Source organism: Phyllobates terribilis, unplaced genomic scaffold (genome assembly GCF_046119375.1).
Source record: "Phyllobates terribilis strain yellow unplaced genomic scaffold, ASM4611937v1 Scaffold_11__3_contigs__length_659146591, whole genome shotgun sequence".
Lineage (NCBI taxonomy): Eukaryota > Metazoa > Chordata > Amphibia > Anura > Dendrobatidae > Phyllobates > Phyllobates terribilis.
The window spans coordinates 524,129,981-524,156,958 of NW_027362771.1; the positions used below are offsets into that span (position 1 = coordinate 524,129,981).

Consider the following 26,978-nt stretch of genomic DNA (forward strand, 5'->3'; position numbering starts at 1 on the left):
ATTTACAGGGGAAGTTGGCCGCTCTCAGTCCTCGGCCAGGTAGAGGGAAGGGAATGGCTGCTCACAGTCCTCAGCCTGTAGGATGAAGGGGTTAACGGGTAAACAGTTCACTGGTCCCAACGGGGACTATTTTAGCAGCAACGGTTCACTGTGCCCCCACGGGCAACTATATACAGTCTCTACTCCCGTCCTCAACGACGGCTCCCTCCTGCTTTTTCTTGGTGATATGGTGTTGCTTCAGACCCGTCCGGGTCCTCTGGCTCCTCCTCCCCGTACCGCAACTCCTCCTCCGTCAAGCGGTGTACATGGAGGGCGTAAGGTCCTTTGGCACACTTGTGCCGGGTGAAAGTGACCTCGTCTCCGACGTAGAGGTCACGGCCTTTGTGACCTTCCGGCAGGTGGGACTCGACGTCTCTGCGGGTCACAAAAACGTCACCGCGGTTGTTACGGTCCCGAATAAAGCCCCACCCATGCTGCGGGTTGAACTTTATCACCGTCCCGATGGTGCGGGGACAGTGCGCTGCACGGGGGTTCCTCCTAGTCCGGCTCTTCTGCTCCGCGCTCCGGATTTGGGCCTGTTGTTCTCTGACCCGCCTCTCCTCCCGTTCTCTCGCAAACTCTGCTAGCTGCTGACGACAACACTCAGTACGCTCAGCGGCGACTGCCCGAGTTTCTCCGGTGAACCCCATCAAATCTTCTCCCGTGGGGTCCCACACGAATTGGGCTTCTTCTAAAGGAGGCGAGACCCGAGTCACGGGCTTCGGAGCCGGGATCAGGGGCTCACACAAGGGCCCTAGTCTTTGTTGCCGCTCCAGCTCACAAAACTCCTCGGGCCAGATAAAGGGCCGCCCGTCCGGCCATGTGAGCTGGCTGAAGAGGTCCTTTCCCAAACTCGGCACCCTTGGTTTTGCGGGTGCGGGCGCAGTGGTGGTGGCGCCCAGGTCGCCCAGGCCTTGCGGCCAGGCCTGGGGCACCTGGAAGGTGAAGGGCACCGTTAGGACGGCGGCGCCCTGGGCTACCTGGCCTTGCGGCCAGGCCGGAGGCTCCGCGGAGGTAGGGGGCGCTGTTGGTGATGCGGCACCCGGGGGTACTAGGCCTTGCGACCAGGCTGGTGGTATTTCCTGCTTTGTCACGCTCCGGGTCGAGGCGCGTGACGTCACAGGGGTCGCTGCGGCGGCTTCCGGTCGGGGCCTAGTCCATAGCGGTGACATGGCGGTTACGGGCACGGACGGGGGACTTTCGGGCTCTGCGACGGGGAACCGGGGCAGGTGGGCGGTCTCTCGGTATGGGGTATAAGCGTCCCCTTTACCTGCCTTCATACGTTCGGCTCCCTTCTCAGCGCCGTCTCCGACCTTGGGTCCTCCCGCGTCATCCGTAGAGGCAGTTGGTGTCCTCTCCCAGGGGAGCATGCTCCGTGGACGGGTTCCAGCTTGCTGGGCCATCTCCCGGCTCCACTCCGCCAGTATCTCACGCTGTACCCGGGCCATCCTCCTTGCGAGGCCCTCCAAGGCAGTTTGTGCACACTCCCGGTCTCGGGGGAGCTGCGCTAAGATCTCCGCTAGACCTAGCGGGGTTGTGGACTCTAGCAGGCTCCTGACCATCGGGTCGGTGCTGCTCTGCTCTTCTTCCGGCAGGCTCCTGGCCAGCGGGCCGGTGCTGCTCTGCCCTCCTTCCTCGGTCTCTAGCAGACTCCTGGCCAGCGGGCCGGTGCTGTTCTGCTTTCTCTCCATCTCCGGGTGAGCTTCTCTGCTACTCCTCGTTAGACCTCTTGCCTCCGGGTCCGCTCGCTCCAGACTGCTCCAAGCGGCACCCATCTTTTCTCTTCTCTTTCGTCTCCTCCCACCTCGAGGGCGGTCCCGGGGCCACTCGGTGACTGTCAGCTCCAGGGGTAGTTCTTTCACGCTGACAGACACCTCCAACATCACAGTCTCTGTTGGTGGGGGCGGTTTCCACTTTTGGCGCCATTTTCTGTCCCGGCCCACGATGGGAGGTGGCCTCTTGCCCTCCTTTGGCACGCCCATAATGGCGTCCGCTGCTCTTCCAAGGCGGGAAATCTGCGGTTTTGGCGGGAAGCGTCGCCCAGTGGCGGGAAACTCTGCAGATGGCGGGAACAAGCTGGAAATGGCGGACAATCGGCGGGAAACGACTGGTGATGGAGTCCGATGGCGTGGACCCTCCGGAACCGGCGGGAGACTTCTTTCTGAGGTAAACTTGCACTTTTCTTCAGGCACGCAGTACCCGGGTGTTGCGGGCACGTAATCCTGCCGACTACGCCAAAGTTGACGCGCCCCCTGGGACATATTCCTTTTTGAGGGGAATACCCGGCACCGGATCAGATGGGGGGGGGGGTTGTAGTCTCCGAGCGGCTGTGACCCAGTCCCGTGCCCAGGGCGTCAAGCTCAGTGTGATGTGGCAGTTCTACAGATGTTACTAAAGTTCTTTTGTGTCGACTACGCCACCCGTTGTATTGCGGTCACTATGGCCGCCGCTGCAGCAGGGTCCGCTGAGGCTGATGGTGTAGGTGCAGCTTTTGATGGTATAACCCCCAACGGGTGGGGTATAGCCTCAGGGGGTCAGGTGCAGAGGATGGGGGTTGTGGTGGTGCAGCATAGATGTTAAAGGAAGACAGAGTCGGGTTGTGCAGTTTAGGGTATTTACTCACTGCTGATGTTCCGGTCACTCCAGCTGCTAGTGACCACCCGAGCCGTGCTGCGTCCACCAGGTCCTGGATCCAGCCAACCCCCAAGCAAGTCCGGAGCGTGACCCTGAGCTCTCCTTCTGTCCTTTCTCTGGCCGTCCCCACTAGTGATCCACCCAGGTCCAGCTCCCTCGGGCCTTCTGTTGGGTGACCCTTGGCCTTAGGTTCCCTGACCCTCCGTGTGGTATGCCTTCGTGGTGGATGTGGTGGGTGGCCGTGGCAGACGCTGCCCACGGCCTCCGGTCTCTGGCTGGGGTGTGTTTTTGCCCCCACCAGCTTGGGTTCCGGTACCCTGATGCCGGCTCTTCACCCGTTGTTTTAATTTGGGATCTTGGAGTCCTCTCTTCTGCTTCCCCCTCTGGGTCTCTCTTTCTCTGCTCCACTCTCTCTCTCTCTAGGGCTCTGCTCTGCTCCTCTTCCTGATTCTGACAGACTGACCCTGATTCTAGTTGGTGCCCACCTTATATATCCCTCTATGTGTGAGCTCAGGTGACCAGCACCCAATGAGCTCCTATCACTACCCAGACTGCTCCCCCTATCTGCCCCTACACTACATGGGATGTTCCACCCCCCTCCCACTCCAGCCAGGAACAGACTCGGTCGTACCTGCACATTTCTAAGTGGGAGTACCGTTGGTCTGTTCCTCGGAAATGGGATGTATGTAGTGCATGCAGCCTACCGAGCTCAGTTCCACACTCCATCCTTACCCGGGAGTGGAATATCACACCTCTGGGTTGAGGTGCAATACCCCTGTAGCAGCCGAATCCTCAGGGTGCTACATAAATGTCCTAGAAGAGAGCAGAGAGTCTTAATGTATGGGACAATAAATGCAATGGTGCAGATTTTATAGGCTATGAGAGGGACTATGTAGTGAACTAAAATAGAGTAAAATATTATTTCAGTTTTTATTTCATTCTGCAACAGTAGTAAAAGACGTAGAAAAAAAGTTTGGTACTGACTTAATTGTAACCACTCAAAGAATAAATTACTTTTTGTATTTATACATTACCCAACCCCCATTATATTACATTTGTGTACATTAGAACAGTATCATTAACCCTTTCCCATAATAGGACATAATAGTACATCCTATGCTGGTTTCATTCTCTCTTTGTGGGATCTGTCAGCAGGTTTCTGCTGTGTAATCTGAAGACAGCATGCTGTAGGGGCTGAGACACAGATTTAGTGATGTATCAATTATTAGACTGTGTGCTGTTGTTTCCATACAATGAAGGTTTTATCACCAGGAGATTATCACGGCCCAGACTAACTCCATTGTGCCAAGTGGTCCGACCACGCTGCCTCCTCTAATAGGCAGCTCACTGTCAATATACAATGTACACAGAAAGCTGTGGTGTGGACGGGGGCAGCTTTCTGAGCTCTTCCTCATGATACATCTAAGAATTCACAACTGTTGCACCCAGTAAACTAAGTGACAAATCGCTGGAGTCAGGGTCTCTTTCTCTACATTATGCTGCTCTCAGAGGAGGTAGCAAAACCTGGTGACAGATTCCCTTTAAGTGCAGCAAACCCGCCTAAATGTCCGATCGGATTCAGACCCCATTATTCAATGTGATCGAAGGGTGCCTGGGACTTGCTGAAGGCCCCCGTGACTGACATGTTGGTACTCCTGTGAACCCCAACTGTTTTCTTCCCTGTACAGTGAAAGTTCAAGTTGCCTACAAAAATGTAAAAAAAATGAAAGGCAAATTTAAAAAAAAAATAATAATAATTAAATAAATTTTAAAAAAGCATATAGAGGAGATCCATCTCAAGATAAAGTAAAAGATTCCAGACTTTATTGAACTGCATTAAAATAGTGATCATTTTAAAAAAATGCACCTATCAGTATGTAGCATCCACACATTTCTGATGCCCATATAGCATCCACCATGATTAAGGGTGCAACATGCACCAGAAACGCGATGGTGTTACAAACTGATCAGTGCATTTTTTTCTGAAGTTATCACTAGAGCCGGATCTTCTCTATATCCTTAACCATTTGATGTCCATGGCAGTGGCTCTGTTCCGAGCTCCGGAACACATCTTACTGTATTGGTGAGCTGGCTTTTTCACTTTTAAAAAAAAAACATGAAAATTCAAATCATCATTCTTCACCCTGCAAAAATAAAGTCATGAAAAAATAAAGACAAGCATATTCAATATTCCCACGGATGTAAAAGTCTGATCTATTCAAATATAAAATAATTTATCCCATATGTTAAATGCTGTCAAGAAAATAAAATCAAAATGCCAAAATGATAATTTTTCAGTCACCACACCTCCCCCAATAAATGCAAAAATAAGTGATCAAACCGTCTAATGTACCACAAAATCGTACCAATAAAAATATCACACAGATGCCATACATGTGCTGTACGTGTTTTTCACGGCCCCATATCCATGTATTGGCCCTTCTCATCCATGATACCGGAGAAAAACGGGACATGTCTCCATGTGATTTGCAGGGACACAGTCTGTGTAAAAACATGGACATGTGAATAGACCCATAGGTTATAATAGGTATGTGCTGGATGTGTGGATGAGGCCATAGGCTAAGTTCACACAAGCTCATAAAAATCGTCCGATTTTCATCCAGGAAAAAAACTGACGATTTTGCATCTATATTGCCATCCGTATAGCATTTGCATGGCATCTGTTTTTATACATCAGCAGTGGATAAAATGTACAAGACCAAAAACAAGTTTGCTTTACTGGTAAGGGCAATTTAACCATAAAAATCAAATGATATAGAGCTGATCCTTATGGGATTCAAAAATGTTTTGCACACCCATACACTTGGCGAGTTTCATCCGTAATACGGAAAAGACTAGTGCATGTGTAAGGTGCCTGAGTGAGGTAGTTGTTGGCGAGCTGCTGCTTCTGCTCACTCCGGCACCCTACATCCTGATGTTCTGCCATGTGTGGGGTGCATCACACTTACTTGTCGCCCATAGGCCTCCACTGTCTCCAGGATCTCATTTTCCAGAACCCTAGCAGCAAACAATCCAGGGGACATGGAATTCGTAAAAACAATAAAACAATCAAACTTTTACTTGACAGCTTGCGGTCTTTACAATCAAACATATAGGATAGGGCCCAACTGGTTACAGTCTTTCACACAGGTACCGGACATAACTTCAGCCCTGGTTCTCGGTATGGGTAGAGCATCCCTCTTGCTAACTCCCTTAGCACTAGAAATTCTTCTCCACCACAAGCAGTGCACCTGGATTTCATCACCTCCCACCTCTGAGAGTTTGATTCCATCTTTCCCTGTAGCTTCGCAGGCTTAGTGCGCCCAAGCGCTCCGACGTACATCTCGAGGTTCCCAGGCTGACAGACGGATTCACAGGGTTCTCTGGCATTCCATTGCCCCATGTAACAGGCTTGCGTTATCCCTATCAGCCTATTGCCTGTGACCACTGCTGTCACTCAGTAAAAAATAGGGGAAAAAGTCAGCTCACCCACTCTGAAGTCTAATGCTCGGAAAACCAGCAGTGCTGCAGAAAAGTTGCAATCGAGTAGAGTAAATCCAGCAGTCAAAAACACCAAAAAATCCCTTACTTTATTAAATCCTTGTAAAAGCAATTCATTTTTGCTTTTTCATGGATTTAATAAAGTAAGTGATTTTATGGAGTTTTTGGATGCTGGATTTACTCTACTCGACTGCTGTCATTTTACCACACTTTCTTTAACTGCCCCTGACACTTGCTGAACTTGGCACTAACTCTCAGTTCCCCCTCCCTCATCTGGGCCAGCGTCATAGTTAACCCTGTCTAGGCTAAACTGCAGCCCCAGAAGGTTTTACTTTAAAAAACATACATTAATATAAAATACATTTAACCCCTTGGAGTGTCAGAAAGTAGAACATCACCTCCACCACTCATACATTCCCCCACACTTTAATTATGGTCGTCCTCGACCATACTGGACCTTAAAAAGAGAGTTAGTGCATATATTAAAACATTATAAAAACATCTAGCTGGAAGAAACTTGTCCCGACATCTTCTTAGTGGACACTCAGCCCTTCTCGGTTAACAGCAAGTGAGACAATCCATAACTTTAAAACTTTCGTCAGCACCGCTCCTTCTCGGTAAGGACGCTGGAAGCAAAGTGTCCATGTCCATATTTTTAAAAGGGGCCCATAGGCCAACACAATGGTAGCCCTTTTTATCTAGGGGGACAGTCCTCAAAAAGTCCCTAATGATACTTTTCATGAGGGATGGAGTCCAGGAAACACACAATCTTTGTAATTGAGGGTATCAGACCCTCATTGTCGCCCTAACGCCTCCAAATCCAGCAGAAAAAGGCGCAACAAAAATAAACAAAAACTAGTAATAAAATGAACTTAGCTGCTTCAGGCCTTTCCGGCCCCAAAGGTAAAAGAACAGTCCCTTGAACTTCTTTTAATGGCCACACAAACTTTTAATACCACACAAACAGTCATTCACTGAAATGGAGATGTCTCATGAGACAGGACTGAGAAGATTCCCTATAAAACTTTCAATTTAATGCTCAAGCACGTTGAGCCCCGACCATCTCCCCTTTCAAGATTTCTTTAGGGCGTCTCGCGTCTCCTTCATAAAGGCAGCGCAGTCGGTGGGGGAGGGTGGTCTCTTTCACTTCCACGGCTGGTCTGGAAACTTAATTGGCCCCGGATCTTATTCTCCGGCTGTGTCACTTCCGCAGCCCACTCAGGTAGGGCCATAACTAGTGACTCAGAAATTTTGGACTACTTATCCCACTGTGGCCTTGTTTCTCTCAATTGGCCCCTGCATTATGAGACCTAAATCTTCAACTCGCAGCTCTGACAAGCTTAATGACTGTGCCTCTCTGGAAGATTTAGCCAGTCTATGGCCCTCTTGGGGGGATCCTGACAGGTCTCTCCTAACTCCGTCAGAGACTCTTCAGGTGTTACCCTCTTCCCTCCTCAGGAGTCTCTGGCCCTCTGGGTTTGCAGGAACCCCTTGGGGTCTTCTTCAGCCCACCTCTGCCCGGCCTCCCTCAGTCTTTCTCCTTTATGTCCTCATATGTCATCCACAATCTTGCTCAGATACAGCCTGTGGAGTTGGGATGGCAGGTATTTTAGTTTGACCACATGGCGGCTTACATACACTTCATACCCTGTCCACTCCTCTTCTAGAAACCCGAATCCCTTCTTAATGTCAAATTATATGACTCGCCGTCTGGTCTGGGAGTCTTCTATCGCCTCCCGTCGGGCACTGTTGAACCCTTCCAGCCACCCCCTCAGGTAAAAGTTGGCCACTCTCTATGTGCCAACAAATCGTCCATTTCGAGTGGACGTTCGGTTAAGCACCGCAGTCAGTAGTCAGAGGGGCTTTCGGTCAGTGGGGAGTTAAGAATATCCCACTCTATCCCCTGCCAGTTGATATGAGGGGCCTTCCTTTCACACGGCCTTACCTCCGCCCTGCTGGCCTCAAGCGTGACCGTGCTCATCTCCTCCTGAGGGATTGGGGTGCGCTCGTCCTCCTCCGAGGGCATCATTTCCATACCGGTGGCCTCTGGGATATTCTCTCTCTCTCAGCCAAGGGAGCCTCTTCCTCCGGCATATGGCTCCAGCAAAGCAGATTTAACTCGTGGATCAGGAGACCCATATCTGGCCATGGCGTGGTCGACCACTGTACCATCATTTGTGGTGGGGGTGCCGGCACCTGGGTTGCGCCCGTTGTTCGGTGACTTCCCACTGCGGCCCCAGTGCAGAAGATCTCTAGGATCTCTTCCTCCTCACTCACTTACATTGGACAGTCAGAAGTTTCGCTAGTGTCTTGTCTGCTCTGCGCCATCACTGCTCGGGGCTCACCACTTTGCTCCTCACTCCTCGTGTACTGGGAAGAAAATGTCACCAGTCGCTTCCCGGTGACACGCTTCCTGCATGTCTGGCACCACCTTTTCCTAGGTCGAACTTCTGACGCAACCGCTGCGTCATACTTTACTCTTAGCAACTCTACCTTTGGCCGTGCCTCATGCCAAAAGAATAAAATCCCGGCACTCACATATGTATTCAATGCTTCTTTAATGAATATCCACGTAGAAAACATTTCAGCCCATCCTGAGCCTTTGACAAAAGCTCAGGATGGGCTGAAATGTTTTCTAAGTGGATATTCATTAAAGAAGCATTGAAAACATATGTGAGTTCCGGGATTTTATTCTTTTGATGGACTTTTGCTTTCCACATGCACCACTTCTCTTTTAACGGAGGGCTAACTTTCTTCACTTGATTTTGCACCTCCTGTCAATGCCATCTTCCACTCGATGGGCCGATCCTCACACTGCACTGCTCACTCCTCCGGAACATACCTCCCATTCCGGGCTGGATCCTGGCAGCTGGGCCTACCCTTCTTCGGGCTGACATTCTTGGGGGCTGGCACATTTTCAGGCTCTCGGCACCGTCCACATTCACGATATGCAGATCTTCTCCTTCTCTTCACCACTGCCGTTGCCATTTTGGAATCCATGTTTCTGACCTCCATCTTGGGCCGCACATATTCCGGCGCCCTTCCATCTGCTCAATGAGTCGGCTCTACCCTGTTTTCTTTGTGCGAGGAACTCACATCCTACAGTAAGGTGCCTGAACGAGGTAGTCATGGGCGAGCTGCTTCTGCTTGATCCGGCACCCTACAGACAACACGTGTCCCCGTCCCGATGTGCTGCCGTGTGTGGGGTGCATCACACTTACTTGTGGCCCATAGGCCTCCACTGGCTCCAGGCTCGTGTTGTCCCTAGCAGCCTATTGCCTGAGACCACTTCTGTCACTTCACCACACTTTCTCTAACTGCCCTTGACACTTCCTGAACTTGGCACTAACTCCCAGTTCCCCCTCCCTCATCTGGGCCGGCCGTTACAGTTAATCCTGTCTAGGCTAAACTGCAGCCCTGGAGGGGTTTACTTTCAAAAACATGCATTAATATAAAATACATTTAATCCTTTGGAGTGTTAGAGAGTAGAACATCACCACCACTCCTACACATGCTGTGATTTATGTCACACGGACATTCGCGCCATGTAAAAAAAAATGGTAATTTGATCAGTTCTATTGAATAATTTTTCAAGGACCACACTTTGGCAAAAAAATACAATTGTGTGAATGTAGCCTTACATTCGGCGGCAATAGATTGAGATAGGGAGATAAATGCAGGATTAGGTTGGCTTTGATGCCCCAACACAATGAGCAACACGATGAGCATGGCCTTTATATGACTGAATATGACTTTACTTTGTTTAAAACCCTCTTTTTGCGCACTAAGTTGAGGTCATTGTTCCTTAAACATTGGGATGTGGTTGCTGCTGCCTATAAAAGAATGTAGAGATAACAATGTAATTATGACAAATCTGTCTAATAATTACAAGGCTTGCACTGAACAATAGCAGATAATCATGAGTACAGCCTAGTTTTTACATTTACAGAACTGCATGGAACAAGGAAATTATGAGGATTTTTTTATCGTGTACTTGATATGATCATACTTGTCCAGTTGTCAAAAACATTGCTTCACCCATGTTACACCCTTCATTGTCCGCTAGTTGAAAAGAAATAGTGAGCGCAACCTTCAATATTATCAATTTACATGGGAGGTAACCAGACTAAAAATCTCAGAGGACTCGGGTGTAACTTTTTAGAGTTCAGAGGTAGCAGTTACACCTGAACCCTGGAGCTTAGTGTTGCCCAAATACCGTACTACTCAGTTACTTGAAAATTCAGCAGTATTTTAAATAGAACATGGTACTGCAGGTGGAGGGCATTGGAGGTAGTTAAGATTTTGCATTGGGACTGAAAAGCTGTAAAGGAAAGCTATAACCAGAATATGAAAATGACCTATTGTTTAAATCAGGTTTTTGCGTTAAATGTATTTTTTTGGGCAATGTTTTTATTTCCATATCACAATATGTATTAAACATAAAAAATAGAAATCTTGTAATTTTCACACTGGCCACTTGGGATTTTTGTTTTACTCAACCTTCCTGTTCTTTCAAGAAATAATACATGTACATAGAGATAGTGGTGAGACCCAGACCCTATCTTGCATTGTGCAACTTTGAGTAGCCCAAAAATTTTGCAATATTTCAAGGTGTTTTACGACAGAATTCTGATGTAAAGATCTTAATGAATCGGGCCGTTAATTTTTCTACTTCTTTGCTGAAGCCAGAAGGAGAACAACTTTGTTGTATAACATGAACATATATCTCCCTGCTCTAAAATCTACTTTTTTAGTTAGTGTATATGTAAAACAGGACTCATAAACACAGAATATTTAACTTGTATTCTCCATATCTACATTATCTTCTTTTTGTCTGTCTACAGCCCACTTCTACAGTAGTACCTGTGCCTCAACCTGGTTCGCCTCATCTTCGTAGCTATGCTCCCAGGGCTGGCTTATACATTGCCTCATTCAGCCCTCCTTTCTCTAGCTGTCCTGGGCCCCACAACCAATAGATGTATTTCTGGCTTCAGGCCGTACTCAATACAGCTGACTGCCTTCTATCAGGCTCACTTCTCGGCCGTATCTGGGTCTATCTGTCACTTCTCCAGTTACTTTTCAGCTTATTAGTTCTGCAATCTTCCTATTACACAAACACCTCAGTAAGCGACTCACTTCTTTATCTTCTCCACAACTAGAAATTGCTGACTCCTCTAACCAGGAAACATTGCCTTTTTCTCCCTAAACTCTTCCCCACTACATGGCTGGCTTTGCATTCTTCCTTGCCCACCTTTACTGTATATAACTAACATGTTTCCTACTGCAAAACAGCCTAATTACATTTCTTCAATAAAACATCACAATACTTTGCATTAATATCAAGAAAAAGCAGTAAATTGGGCAGCACATCACAGATAATATCACAGTCCTATCAGCATATTGGAACATGGTATTTGATCAATAACAGCAGATCTTCACAGAAATGTCAGTCTTCTACTCCTTTATATATACTTCTGGAATAAGTCACTCTCAAGCACTATCAGGACTTACTAAACATTACTAAGAACAATCACTTTACTGAGGCCCTGAGTAGGTAGAACTAATGGGCTTCTTTGTGTTCATTAATGTCAGATGCAGTTTGGATTATTAAGTTCCCATAGCGAAGCTAAAAACTGCTCTGTTTAGGACCATAAAACAAATTATTGGCACATTAGATGTTGTTTTGTGGTTTGTCTTATTAGTAGGTGAACTTCACCCACACAACCTAGTAAATGGAAGTCAGAGCTCTAATTAGCAGGCCAAGACATTCTTGTACAGTGTATCAAGCTCAATTAGATCTGCTTGGCAACCTCAAGGTACCATTATCTATACACATTTCAGACAGCACAAAAAAAAAGCTGAAAATCGTGTTCTTTCCAGGAAATAATATGATGCTATTGTCTATAAACGTTCAATAGGATGGAAAAGAATTTGAGGTTAAATATAATACGAAGTAGGCATTCCAAAATATAATTTAATAACAGCCTATAAATGTCTTCCTTTTTTTAGGCTGTTGATAAGCTGGTTTCCGAATATTCAATCCCGAAAGCAAGAGTTTTTGCTGATTTAAAGAGTAAGTATAATGGTGTATGTAGAAATGATATGCAGCGTAGCTATCTTGGACACCCATCCACCTTCACACACCCACACACAGACACCATTACCACTTAAGCACTACATATACAGTACAGACCAAAAGTTTGGACACACCTTCTCATTTAATGATTTTTCTGTATTTTCATGACTTTGAAAATTGTACATTCACACTGAAGGCATCAAAACTAAGAATTAACACATTATATACTTAACAAAAAAGTGTGAAACAATTGAAAATAAGTCTTATATTCTATGTTCTTCAAAGTAGCCACCTTTTGCTTTGATGACTGCTTTGCACACTCTTGGCATTCTCTTGATGAGCTTCAAGAGGTAGTCACCGGAAATGGTCTTCCAACAATCTTGAAGGAGTTCCCAGAGATGCTTAGCACTTGTTGGCCCTTTTGCCTTCACTCTGCGGTCCAGCTCACCCCAAACCATCTCGATTGGGTTCAGGTCTGGTGACTGTGGAGGCCAGGTCATCTGGCGTAGCACCCCATCACTCTCCTTCTTGGTCAAATAGCCCTTACACAGCCTGGAGGTGTGTTTGGGGTCATTGTCCTGTTGAAAAATAAATGATGGTCCAACTAAACGCAAACTGGATGGAATAGCATGCCGCTGCAAGATGCTTGGTAGCCATGCTGGTTCAGTATGCCTTCAATTTTGAATAAATCCCCAACAGTGTCACTAGCAAAACACCCCCACACCATCACACCTCCTCCTCCATGCTTCACGGTGGGAACCAGGCATGTAGAGTCCATCCATTCACCTTTTCTGCGTCGCACAAAGACACGGTGGTTGGAACCAAAGATCTCAAATTTGGACTCATCAGACCAAAGCACAGATTCGCACTGGTCTAATGTCCATTCCTTGTGTTCTTTAGCCCAAACAAGTCTCTTCTGCTTGTTGCCTGTCCTTAGCAGTGGTTTCCTAGCAGCTATTTTACCATGAAGGCCTGCTGCACAAGGTCTCCTCTTAACAGTTGTTGTAGAGATGTGTCTGCTGCTAGAACTCTGTGTGGCATTGACCTGGTCTCTAATCTGAGCTGCTGTTAACCTGCGATTTCTGAGGCTGGTGACTCGGATAAACTTATCCTCAGAAGCAGAGAGGTGACTCTTGGTCTTCCTTTCCTGGGGCGGTCCTCATGTGAGCCAGTTTCTTTGTTGCGCTTGATGGTTTTTGCAACTTCACTTTGGGACACTTTCAAAGTTTGCCCAATTTTTCAGACTGACTGACCTTCATTTCTTAAAGTAATGATGGCTACTCGTTTTTCTTTACTTAGCTGCTTTTTTCTTGCCATAATACAAATTCTAACAGTCTATTCAGTAGGACTATCAGCTGTGTATCCACCAGACTTCTGCACAACACAACTGATGGTCCCAACCCTATTTATAAGCCAAGAAATCCCTCTTATTAAACCTGACAGGGCACACCTGTGAAGTGAAAACCATTTCCGGTGACTACCTCTTGAAGCTCATCAAGAGAATGCCAAGAGTATGCAAAGCAATCATCAAAGCAAAAGGTGGCTACTTTGAAGAACCTAGAATATAAGACATATTTTCTGTTGTTTCACACTTTTTTGTTATGTATATAATTCCACATGTGTTAATTCATAGTTTTGATGCCTTCAGTGTGAATGTACAATTTTCAAAGTCATGAAAATACAGAAAAATCTTTAAATGAGGAGAAGTTGTGTCCAAACTTTTGGTCTGTACTGTATTTTTATTTATCTATTTTTTGTTTTCTGTTTTTATTATGAATATAGCAATCATATACACATTGCAAGTGAAACATTTTATTACAATACAAGCAAGATTATACAATATATTGTGCAGTGAAAAATAACATGTTGTCTAATGCAGGGTTCCCCAACTCCAGTCCTCAAGGCCCACCAACAGGTCATGTTTTCAGGATTTCCTTAGTATTGCACAGGTGATGGGATTGTTGCCTGTGCAGGTGATGGAATTATCACCTGTGTAATACTAAGGAAATCCTGAAAACATGACCTGTTGGTGGGCCTTGAGGACTGGAGTTGGGGAACCCTGGTCTAATGGACTTGATCATCTTGAATAGAAGAGAAGATGTCCAGGGGATGGGACCCTTCTATATGAATCAGAAAATAGACTTTATTACTGCTTGGTTGAATTATGCCAGTAAGGGTGCAGTCAGATGACTGTATAAATCAGGTCAAGATCAGGCTGCTATGTATGGACTGGCTGGTGGGTTTTCCGACCCGAGCATGACAGCAGCATAGAAATACATGAAGCTATCAGGCTAAGGTGTGGAGACACGCTGGCAAGTCCGTGCATTATGGTCTGATTTATAAGATCGTCTGACTACGCCCAAGCAGGAACACACATATGTCCTGTGCTGTTGGTTCAGTTGCACAGGGGCCTGTGTTCCCAGTCGCACTGCATGTATCTAAGTCAAGATGGTCCAATTTATTTTCTCACTGTGTCAATTCTCCTTACAATAAATCTGTGTGCAGCAGATGGCTTTATGCAATATTCAACATTGAAATTGCAACACCAAAAATGAAAAGTCGTGGAAGTGACAAGTGCAGGCTGCTCACAGCAGCACGCGCCTGGCATTGTTGTGTTGTTGATGGCTCCTGAGATAGTTTGGACACTGTGGAGAAATGGCCGTACCTCTGGATCCACAACCAAAATCAATTTTATGTTGAGTTGTTAGTGTACCTGAAATGAAAACTAGAGGAGTCCGGCTACCATAAACTATGCGACCCCAAACCATAACCCTGGTAATAAAACTGGTGTGACGTTCCCTTGTGAAGGACTTTTCATAACATTCCCTCTTCAAGGCCTCTTCATGGCATTACCCATAAGGTCTTCAGACCAATCTGGCTATCACTGTGTCCAAGACAAAAGTGGGATTCATTGCTGAAGAGCATAGACCTCCATTCCTGAAGAGCATAGACCTCCATTCCTGAAGAGCATAGACCTAGATTCCAGCCTCCAGTGCTGGCTTGCTCTGCACCACGATAGCCTTTGAGAGAGGCAGCGTTAGAGCAGAGCATTTTCAGTTGGACCTCTATCTCGTAGCACAATATCACGCAGACACCCTGTGATGGTTTGTATAGACACTGTTTGACTCCTTAAGATTGGTGTGAGATGTCCAATTTCAACTGCAGTACAGAATGGATCTGTCATGGAACCAGTGTTATGGCCATTTCTCCAAAATATCTCAGAAGCCGTTATCAACATAACAAAGCCAAGTCGCATGTTGCTCGTGCTACTGTGAGCAGCCTGCACGTGGCGCTCATCCTTGATATTGAATAAATCAATGTTTTGAAAAATTTGTTTCCATGTTTTCATCATTTGCTTATCATTAACATGGCTATCCATCCCGTGATTTCTGTAATTCCATGACGTTTCCTTCTTGGTATTGCAATTTCAATGTTGAGGAATGCACAGTATATTATAATACCATCCCAGTAGACAAACGGGCAGTCAGACAACCTGTATAAATATAATCACTAGGTAAAACAACAATATAAAACCGGTTTACCCACATGAAATGTATACAGATCATACAACCAACTACATCTGTATAATTACAGCTTATATATTGACACAATACATTTTGCTTCATTGAGCATGAGACCTATAACATAACCGAGGGCAACAAAACAAACCGCACAGCCAACTGATATTAATCCCTGGCTAAACATCACTCATGGAAGCCATGAGAGAACAGTCAGAGTATTTAGGAAAAGCAGTTAGTATTAAGTAGCAGAACAGGAAAAACATCAGTTTATTAAAGAGCCTTTCCACCTAAAAAAATTTAATTCACAAGATTTACAAACCCTTGTCAATTTCATGTGGAGTTTTTTTTATATAGGGAAAATATATATTCTTGTACTGTGTTGGCCAGTAGATAGAAAAATATTTAGATTTGAGAGTCCTCAGAGGTTGATACCTTTTAATGGCTAACTGAATAGATGGTAACAAATTGCAAGCTTTTGAGACTACTCAGGTCTCTTCATCAGGCTGTATACCAAAAAATCTGAAGAGTCACATATTTATACACAATAAGACACACAAAAAATGCAATAGATAAGACAGGTGATGAAAAGCAGAGTTATTATGGAAGAGATAAACTGTTCTGGCTATAAATATTTTAGCAGTTAATAGATACGGAGTGTGAAGTTTTTATGGTCCTGTGACTAGGTCCAGTGTTAAGGGGTTTTTTTAGTAATTTTTTGGGACATCACCATTTGGGACATCGACAGCAGTGCAGACAATAGTTGAGCTCAGCAGTTCTGCCTGAGTTGACCACGTGAGCCACTAAACTCACTGATTGGTTGCAGTGCTGTCGATGTGATGTCAGAGCTGCAGACAATAACAGACACTGTTAAAAACAAACTACAGCCAAGACATAGAAGTTTGCTGAAACCAGAAAATCCCTACCACCAATTTTTGGTCAAGGTATGCACTACTACATACCCTGACCCCAAGAAGCTGTAGTCCGTTGACAGGCTCTACAGAGCAAATTTCTGTAATTTAAATTCCTCACAGTCCTGAGGGTTATTATTAAATTCTTCTTGATTATAATGTAAGCACATTCAGATATATTATTATATTAGAGGATTGCTCAGTTTTATGTATATGTCACTGTAATTGAAGAGCTGAGTTACACATTGGAGGTTGGAGGTGCCCCAACTTATGGTGTGCCCAAACAAAATCTGTGCCCAAATAACATCACTGCATGGTAACCAAATAACAATGCCAGACAGGTGCCTATAAAATTCTACTCAATCAATAAAATGTAGCTACTGTGTATCTTGGGCAGCTGCCTTTCAGTGGGTTTGGGCACCCCATAGCAACTATCAAAGCAGTGGCACCTTGTTTAGTATCAAGTAAACAAAATGATCCAGCTCACCCTCTCCAAAAGTAATTCAGTCAGTGGGGAAGCCTGGAAAGCTAGCCACAGCATGGCATTTTGGGTAGATATGTCAAAGAAAGGTAAAGAATGCAGCTTCCAGTATATATATAAAAAATCAATTTATTTTTAATTCTTAAAAAAGGTGAAAAAACATACATTCTTTGCAAAAAGTTGAAGTTAATACCCTTCATAAAAACCAACGCGTTCGAAACGCGTTGGTTTTTATGAAGGGTATTCATTTCAATCTGTTGCAAAGTTTGTATATTTTTTCACTTTTTAATGGCTTAACTAAAATTTGATGTTTCTTATATATAATGGAAGCTGCAGCCTTAACCTTTCTTGAACATATGCACCTTCTTTAGTAGACAAGAATAGGGTGCCCTTGCCTGGGGAGTATCTACAGTGAGGAAAATAAGTATTTGATACACTGCCAATTTTGAAAGTTTTCCCACCTACAAAGAATGGAGAGGTCTGTAATTTTTATCGTAGGTACACTTCAGCTGTGAGAAACAGAATCTAAAAATTAAAAGCAGAAAATCACATTGTATGATTTTTAAATAATTAAATTGCATTTGATTGCATGAAATAAGTATTTGATCACTTACCAACCAGCAAGAATTCTGTTTCTCACAGACCTGTTAGTTTTTCTTTAAGAAGCCCTTGTACTCTGCACTCACTACCTGTATTAATTGCATTTGTTTAATCTAGTTACCGGTATAAAAGACACCTGTTCACACACTCAATCAATCACACTCCAACCTCTCTACCATGGCAAAGAGCTGTCTCTACCATGGCAAAGAGCTGTCTAAGGACATCAGGGACAAAATTGTAGACCTGCACAAGGCTGGGATGGGCTACAGGACAATAGGCAAGCAGCTTGGTGAGAAGGCAACAACTGTTGGCACATTATTAGAAAATGAAAGAAACACAAGATGACTTTCAATCTATGGGGACTCCATACAAGATCTCGCTTCGTGGGGTAAGGATGATTCTGAGAAAGTCAGGAATTAGCCCATAACTACATGGGATAACCGTGTCAATGACCTTAAGAGAGCTGGGACCACAGTCTCAAACATTACCATTAGTGCACACTTATCCGTCGTGCATTGAAATCCTGCAGGGCATGCAATGTCCCCCTTCTCACACCAGCACATGTCCAGGCTTGTTTGAAGTTCGCCAATGACCATCTGGATGATTCAGAGGAGGCATGGGAGAAGGTCATGTGGTCAGATGAGAGCAAAATAGAACTTTTTGGTATTAACTCCACTCGCCGTGTTTGGAGGAAGTAGAAGGATGAGTACAACCCCAAGAACTCCGTCCCAACTGTGAAGCATGGTGGCAGAAACATCATATTTTGGTTGTGCTTTTCGGCAGAGGGGACAGGATGACTGCATCGTATTGAAGGGAGGATGGATGGGGTCATGTATTATAAGAATTTGTCCAACAACCTCCTTCTCTCAGTAAGAACATTGAAGATGAGTCTAATAACCTACAAAGCCATCCATAGCCTCTCTCCTCCGTACATCTCTGAACTAATCTCCTGATATATTCCCTCACGTAATCTCCTGTCCTCCCAAGACCTCTTTCTCTCCTCCACACTTATTCGTTCCTCACGCAATTGCCTCCAAGATTTCTCCCGAATATCCCCCGTCCTATGGAATTTTGTGCCTCAACACGTCCGATTATCCGCCACACTTGGATCCTTCAGACGGAACCTGAAAACCCATCTCTTCAAACAAGCTTACAGCCTGCCATGACCTTGCTTGCTGCCATCTCAACAACACTGGAGCTACTGCAACCCCCCAACCTACCGTCTCCTTCCCAATTCCTGTAGAATGTAAGCCCGCAAGGGCACAGTCCTCTTTCCTCTGCACCAGTCTATCATTGTTAGTTTGTTTACTGTAAGTGATATCTGTATTTGGTATGCAACCCCTTCTTATGTACAGCACCATGGAATCAATGGCTCTATATAAATTAATAGTAATAATAATAATAATAATAATGGGTCCTGGATGGGTCTTCCAGCAGAACAATGACCCGAAACACACAGCCAGGGCAACTAAGGAATGGCTCCATAAGAAGCATTTCAAGGTCCTGGAGTGGCCTAGCCAGTCTCCAGACCTGAACCCATTAGAAAATCTTTGGAGGGAGCTGAAACTCAATGTTACCCAGCAACAGCCCCGAAACCTGAAAGATCTGGAGAAGATCTGTATGGAGGAGTCAAAATCCCTGCTGCAGTGTGTGCAAACTTGGTCAAGAACTTCAGGAAACGTCTGACCTCTGTAATTGCAAACAAAGGTTTCTGTACGAAATATTACGTTTTATTTTTCTACTGTATCAAATACTTATTTCATGCAATAAAATTCTAATTAAGTATGTAAGAATCATACAATGTGATTTTTTGGATTTTATTTTTAGATTCAGTCTCTCACAATTGAAGTGTACCTAATATAAAAATTACAGACCTCTCCATTCTTTGTAGGTGGGAAAACTTGCAAAATCGGCAGTGTATCAAATACTTATTTCCCCACTGTATAGTGGGTCACACCCGGTCCCTGGAGCCTAGGGGGGCTTTAAAGGTCCTCATCAATCCTATGTTAATGTCCATCATGTGGATGAGTTTTGTGAAATTAAACCCACTTGCCCGGAACTTTAATCAGCTGTTAAAATAGACTCATTCAAGAGTGATTGAGGTGCAAAAATGTGGCCATATATAACGCTGGTGTGAAAATGGCCTTACAATGAGAGCTGCTGATTAACATTAGCAATTCATCCTCTCCTCAGTGATGCCGCTTTCCGCCTTCCTCAGTGATTTCTTGCTCAAGTGTTCATTTAAAACAAGCTCTTGAATCAAATGCTCCATATTGTGCCAGCAACTAATAGCTCCGCGCTTTGTAAAGAACAATTATGTTGTCCCAATAAATGGAATCAGCAGCTACAAATGTTTTACTTATCTCCTGCTCTGACCGGGCAATTAGCCATTTGTAACCGGGATCACAGACACTGATCTGTACGGGTTTCAAGTCTCCAACTCATCATATGTTACAAAAGACTGTGCGATATCTGAATACATTCTTTTCTCTGCTGTGTCTTCATAGGCTTCAGTCCAGCTGTGAATAAAACTGTGAATGCCAAACTGAATAATGAGATTCGCCCTCTCCTGGAAGACGGGCTCCAGACGGCAACAGGTAAATACGCCCTGGACCAGTTATGGCTTCATTGACCACCTAGTGATAGTGATGATATCCTCTGTACACACAGACATGGGATACACCATACTGAAATATCTGCAGTACAGCATGGGAATAAGATACCTGCTAAATACAGTCATGGCCGAAAGTGTTGGCACCCTTGAAATTGTTCTAGAAAATGAAGTATTTCTCACAGAAAATTATTTCAATTACACATATTTTGCTACATGCATGTGACGCGCCCCTGGGCCTGTGTCGCGCTGCGTTGCGCACGCGGGAGCTTACCCGGAGCCGGATCTGTTTAGGGTTGTAGTCTCGTGGCGGTGACCCGGTCCGTGCCCAGGGAGTCAAACTGGACGGCAGTCTGTTAGCGGTAGAAAATGGTTGATGACTACGCCACCCGTTGAATGCAACCAGGGGGCTGCTGCTGCAGGGCAGACCGCTGAGGCCGGTGGAAGGATGGTGCAGCGTGATAGTATAACCCCCAACGGGAGGGGTATGGCCTCAGGGCAGCCGACGTGGATGATGGGGGTAGCAGGAACCACTCAGAGACGGTATGGTAGCGTTCAGGGTCTTTACTGGTAACAACGATAGACCCTCCCGGAGTACTTGCTAGCGAACGGGGCCTGGTCAGTCCTTGAGCAGATGGGATCTCCCCTGGCCAGGCGTAGTTGTAGGCCTCCCAAGCTGACTGTACTCTTCTGGCTACCTTGCTAGAAGCTGATGTAAGTAGCCCACGTCCCTGAGTGTACCGTGTGGTGCTCACCCGTATGGCCGGTGACTCGGGGCCTTCTAATGGCTTCCGCTCCACGATGGCGGTGCTGGTCCCACGCGTGTGACCGGGCCTTCGGGCTTCTGGGCCAGGGGACCTGAAATCCCCTGCCTGACGGATTCTGCTGCTGGGTAGAAGTTAGTCCCCACAGCCTCGGACTCCGGGTCCGGTAAAGAATCTTCTTAGTCAGGGCGAGCTCTTTAGCTGCCAGCCCCTGACTCCTTGTGACTCTGCTGCTTCCTATGCTGCTCTTGTCTCTACTCTTCCTGGACTCACTAACCCTGCCTCAGCCCCGGGTTTATACAGGGGAAGTTCTTCCCCTCCCAAGGCTGGGCAGGAGGTGTGGCATGCACAGGATCCCTGACCAAAGGACCTCCCACCTGCTCTCAGACGTAATATCTCTATCACTGTGACAACCAGACCCCTGGGGTGTCACACATGTTTATTTCCTTTTGTGTATTGGAGAAACACAAGAAAAAAAGGCATATTGGACATCATTTCACACAAAACTCCAAAAATGGGCCAGACAAAATTGTTGGCACCCTCAACTTAATATTTGGTTGCACACCCATTGGAATAAATAACTGCAATCAATTGCTTTTCATAACCATCAAGAAGCTTCTTACAGCGCTCAGCTGGAATTTTTGACCACTCTTCTTTTGCAAACTGGTGTTCAATGGGATAGAAATCTGGTCTCATTGTTGACCACTTTAGAACTCTAGTGCTTTGTTTCCATTCATTTCTGGGTGCTTCTTGAAGTATGTTTAACGTCATTGTCCTGCTGGAAGACCCATGACCTAGGACGCAAGCCCAGTTTTCTAACACTGGGCACTATATTGCGACCCAAAATCCTTTGGTAATCTTCAGATTTCATAATGTCTTGCACTCAGTCAAGGCACCAAGTGCCAGCGGCAGCAAAGCAATCCCAAAACATCTTTGAACCTTCACCATATTTGACTCTAGGTACTGTGTTCTTTTCTTTGTAGGCCTCATTCCATTTTTGGTAAACAGTAGAATTATGTACTTTACCAAAAAGCTCTATCTCGGTTTCGTTTCATCTGTCCACAAGATGCTTTCCCAGAAAGATTTTGGCTTACTCACGTACATTTTGGCAAACTGCAGTCTAGCTTTTTTTATTTCTCTGCGTCAGCAGTGGGGCCCTATTGGGTCTCCTGCCATAGCGTTTCATTTCATTCAAATGTCGACGGATAGTTCGTGCTGACACTGATGCACCCTGAGCCTGCAGGACAGCTTGAATTTCTTTGGAACTTGATTGGGACTGCTTATCCACCATCCGGACTATCCTGCATCGCAACCTTTCATTAATTTTTCTCTGCCATCCACGTCCAGAGAGATTAGCTACAGTGCCATGGGTTGAAAACTTCTTGATCATGTTGTGCACGGTTGACAAAGCTAAATCAAGATCTCTGGAGATGGACTCGTAACTAGAGATGAGCGTTGTTCTACTCGAACTGTTCGCCAATCTCAAATTCGAGCTGTTTTGGGCGGTGTTCGAGCCGTTCGGCGAACACGAACAATTTGAGAAAAATTCGGCTGTTCGAGGTTATGTTCGATAACTGTTCGTGCACCAAAATCATAACTGGATTTTTTCTCAGTAATGATGAAAATTAATGTTAATACGCAGTTTGAGTGTACAGCGGGGTGGGGGGAGGGGCAGGGGATGGATCTCTGCAGGAACAATGAAGATCTCCATTTTTTTTTCTCTTTCCCGCATTTGCAGTGGGGAGGTGCAATCTGTAAGCCTATCAGCAGCGCACACACGGAGCGAAGTGCTTTTTTTCACACAAGCAAGGGCATGTGTCATTGGCAGTGTATGTCACATGTCCTTGCCCTATAAGACCAAGCCATTTTCCCCGTCGCCACCATTTTCTCACTGCTGCAGCTGCGTGTTAGACGGCACCGCTGTTGCTGTGTGCGCTATACCTTGTTAATTTCAAGCCAATTTTCGCACAAATATACAGATAGCTTGGGAGTAGGGAATAGTTGTGATTGCAGTCCTTTTAAGGACTAGGTTACAGCATTTCCTACGACTTTTATCAGGCAGGTCTGTGCTCTTAAATAGATAGGTTGTGGGAGTAAAGACTAATTGTAATTGGAGTCCTTTTCAGGACTAGGTTACATCAGTTCCTATCAGTTTTTGCCAGGCAGGTCTGTGCCAGTGCTGTGCAAGTTTTTTTCACAGCATTTGGCTGAATCTAGCAAAGCTAATCCTTTTTGGCCTATTGCAGAGTGTGTTAGTCAGTGGAGTAGCCTATCTGTGTTGCAAGATATACCACCTGTGTATAGAATACCAATTTTTTTACTGCACCTAGTGAAGTAAAATCTTTTGGGCATAGCATCATTCTATTAGTCCATCTATACTGACCTCCATCAGGTTGCAAACTGAATCTAATTTTTTTCTGCATCTAGCTCTGAAAAAATATTTGGCCTTCTAGCAGTGTGTCGGACTTTCTCTATTAGTCCATCTATACTGACCTCCATCAGGTTGCAAATTCAAAATAATTTTTATCTGCATCTACAGTACCTCTGAAAAAATATTTGGGCTTCTAGCTGTGTGTGGGACTTGTTGTATTAGTCCATCTATACTGACCTCCATCAGGTTGCAAACTGAATATATTTTTTTCTGCATCTACCTCTGAAAAAATATTGGGCTTCTAGCTGTGTGTGGGACTTGTTGTATTAGTCCATCTATACTGACCTCCATCAGGTTGCAAACTGAATATATTTTTTTCTGCATCTACCTCTGAAAAAATATTGGGCTTCTAGCTGTGTGTGGGACTTGTTGTATTAGTCCATCTATACTGACCTCCATCAGGTTGCAAACTGAATATAATTTTTTTCTGCATCTAGCTCTGAAAAAATATTTGGCCTTCTAGTAGTGTGTCGGACTTTCTCTATTAGTCCATCTATACTGACCTCCATCAGGTTGCAAATTAAAAATAATTTTTATCTGCATTTATAGTACCTCTGAAAAAATATTTGGCCTTCTAGCAGTGTGTCGGACTTTCTCTATTAGTCCATCTATACTGACCTCCATCAGGTTGCAAATTCAAAATAATTTTTATCTGCATCTACAGTACCTCTGAAAAAATATTTGGGCTTCTAGCTGTGTGTGGGACTTGTTGTATTAGTCCATCTATACTGACCTCCATCAGGTTGCAAACTGAATATATTTTTTTCTGCATCTACCTCTGAAAAAATATTGGGCTTCTAGCTGTGTGTGGGTCTTGTTCTATTAATCCATCTATACAGACCTCCATCAGGTTGCAAACTGAATCTAATTTTTTTCTGCATCTAGCTCTGAAAAAATATTTGGCCTTCTAGCAGTGTGTCGGACTTTCTCTATTAGTCCATCTATACTGACCTCCATCAGGTTGCAAATTCAAAATAATTTTTATCTGCATCTACAGTACCTCTGAAAAAATATTTGGGCTTCTAGCTGTGTGTGGGACTTGTTGTATTAGTCCATCTATACTGACCTCCATCAGGTTGCAAACTGAATATATTTTTTTCTGCATCTACCTCTGAAAAAATATTGGGCTTCTAGCTGTGTGTGGGACTTGTTGTATTAGTCCATCTATACTGACCTCCATCAGGTTGCAAACTGAATATATTTTTTTCTGCATCTACCTCTGAAAAAATATTGGGCTTCTAGCTGTGTGTGGGACTTGTTATATTAGTCCATCTATACTGACCTCCATCAGGTTGCAAACTGAATATAATTTTTTTCTGCATCTAGCTCTGAAAAAATATTTGGCCTTCTAGTAGTGTGTCGGACTTTCTCTATTAGTCCATCTATACTGACCTCCATCAGGTTGCAAATTAAAAATAATTTTTATCTGCATCTACAGTACCTCTGAAAAAATATTTGGCCTTCTAGCAGTGTGTCGGACTTTCTCTATTAGTCCATCTATACTGACCTCCATCAGGTTGCAAATTCAAAATAATTTTTATCTGCATCTACAGTACCTCTGAAAAAATATTTGGGCTTCTAGCTGTGTGTGGGACTTGTTGTATTAGTCCATCTATACTGACCTCCATCAGGTTGCAAACTGAATATATTTTTTTCTGCATCTACCTCTGAAAAAATATTGGGCTTCTAGCTGTGTGTGGGTCTTGTTCTATTAATCCATCTATACAGACCTCCATCAGGTTGCAAACTGAATCTAATTTTTTTCTGCATCTAGCTCTGAAAAAATATTTGGCCTTCTAGCAGTGTGTCGGACTTTCTTTATTAGTCCATCTATACTGACCTCCATCAGGTTGCAAATTCAAAATAATTTTTATCTGCATCTACAGTACCTCTGAAAAAATATTTGGGCTTCTAGCTGTGTGTGGGACTTGTTGTATTAGTCCATCTATACTGACCTCCATCAGGTTGCAAACTGAATATATTTTTTTCTGCATCTACCTCTGAAAAAATATTGGGCTTCTAGCTGTGTGTGGGACTTGTTGTATTAGTCCATCTATACTGACCTCCATCAGGTTGCAAACTGAATATATTTTTTTCTGCATCTACCTCTGAAAAAATATTGGGCTTCTAGCTGTGTGTGGGACTTGTTGTATTAGTCCATCTATACTGACCTCCATCAGGTTGCAAACTGAATATAATTTTTTTCTGCATCTAGCTCTGAAAAAATATTTGGCCTTCTAGTAGTGTGTCGGACTTTCTCTATTAGTCCATCTATACTGACCTCCATCAGGTTGCAAATTAAAAATAATTTTTATCTGCATCTACAGTACCTCTGAAAAAATATTTGGCCTTCTAGCAGTGTGTCGGACTTTCTCTATTAGTCCATCTATACTGACCTCCATCAGGTTGCAAATTCAAAATAATTTTTATCTGCATCTACAGTACCTCTGAAAAAATATTTGGGCTTCTAGCTGTGTGTGGGACTTGTTGTATTAGTCCATCTATACTGACCTCCATCAGGTTGCAAATTGAATATAATTTTTTTCTGCATCTAACCCAGCCAATAGTTTTGGCCTAATACCACAGTTTGGACACTCAGCTCTGCTCGGTTACCATCCATTGTTTTTTTGTGCAAACAACTCCAGAGTTGTGAATTAGTTAACCACCAAAATGAGTGGAAAAAGGCCTGCTGCTGGTGGAAAGGGGAATAGGCGTGTTGGGAAGGGGAAAAAAGGTTGTGTCCGTGGGGTAGGTGTTAAAGCAACAGTAACATCTGCAGAAGAAAGACCATCTTCCAGCCAAACTAAAATGTCTACTTCTTTTAGCGGACAATGTGATAAGATCCCTTTCTTACGGCCACGCCAATCGCTACAAATTCCAGATGAGGCACAAAAACAGCAGGTGCTTCAACGGATATCAAGTGCTCCTTTAAGTGGGCTCTCCTCCACATCAACTTCAACATCACAAATACTCCAGTCCTCAAAGGTGTCACCCAAATCGCACTTGCTTCCTCACAGCTCCCAAATCTCCAGCTGCCCGTCTGAGTATGAGGTAGAACAGATGGTTGAGTCTGCAGAGCTGTTTACTCATACTATAGCCTGGGAATCAGAGGTCGACTCCAGCGCTTCTGTGAATCCAGACGAGGAAATGATCTGCACTGATGCCCAGAATCTTTATGAGTCGGATCCAGGACCAGACGCAGAAGGTTCTGACCATAATGTAGACCCTTATTCCCAAACTGTAACTCCTGTTGGTGGAGACAATGAGGAAGACGATGATAAGACTCAAATACCTGATTGGAGCGACAACTTTAGTTTTTTGTCAGGGCAGGAACAGGTTGGCTCTGAGGACGACGGGTGTGATAACACACAGGGTGATGATGATGAGGTTGGAGATCCCACTTACTGTCAAC

General features: G+C 44.7%; 1 protein-coding gene across 5 annotated transcripts in view; it reads left to right on the forward strand.

The window, feature by feature from the left end:
• PROM2 (prominin 2) overlaps positions 1-26,978 on the forward strand; it is a 239,050-nt gene that overhangs the window by 64,131 nt on the left and 147,941 nt on the right. For all 5 annotated transcript variants that reach the window (XM_073653665.1, XM_073653664.1, XM_073653667.1 and 2 more), the window contains exons 5-6: positions 12,184-12,247; positions 20,268-20,357. In XM_073653665.1, coding sequence (XP_073509766.1) covers positions 12,184-12,247; positions 20,268-20,357 — 154 coding nt within the window. The remainder of the gene's footprint in view (positions 1-12,183; positions 12,248-20,267; positions 20,358-26,978) is intronic.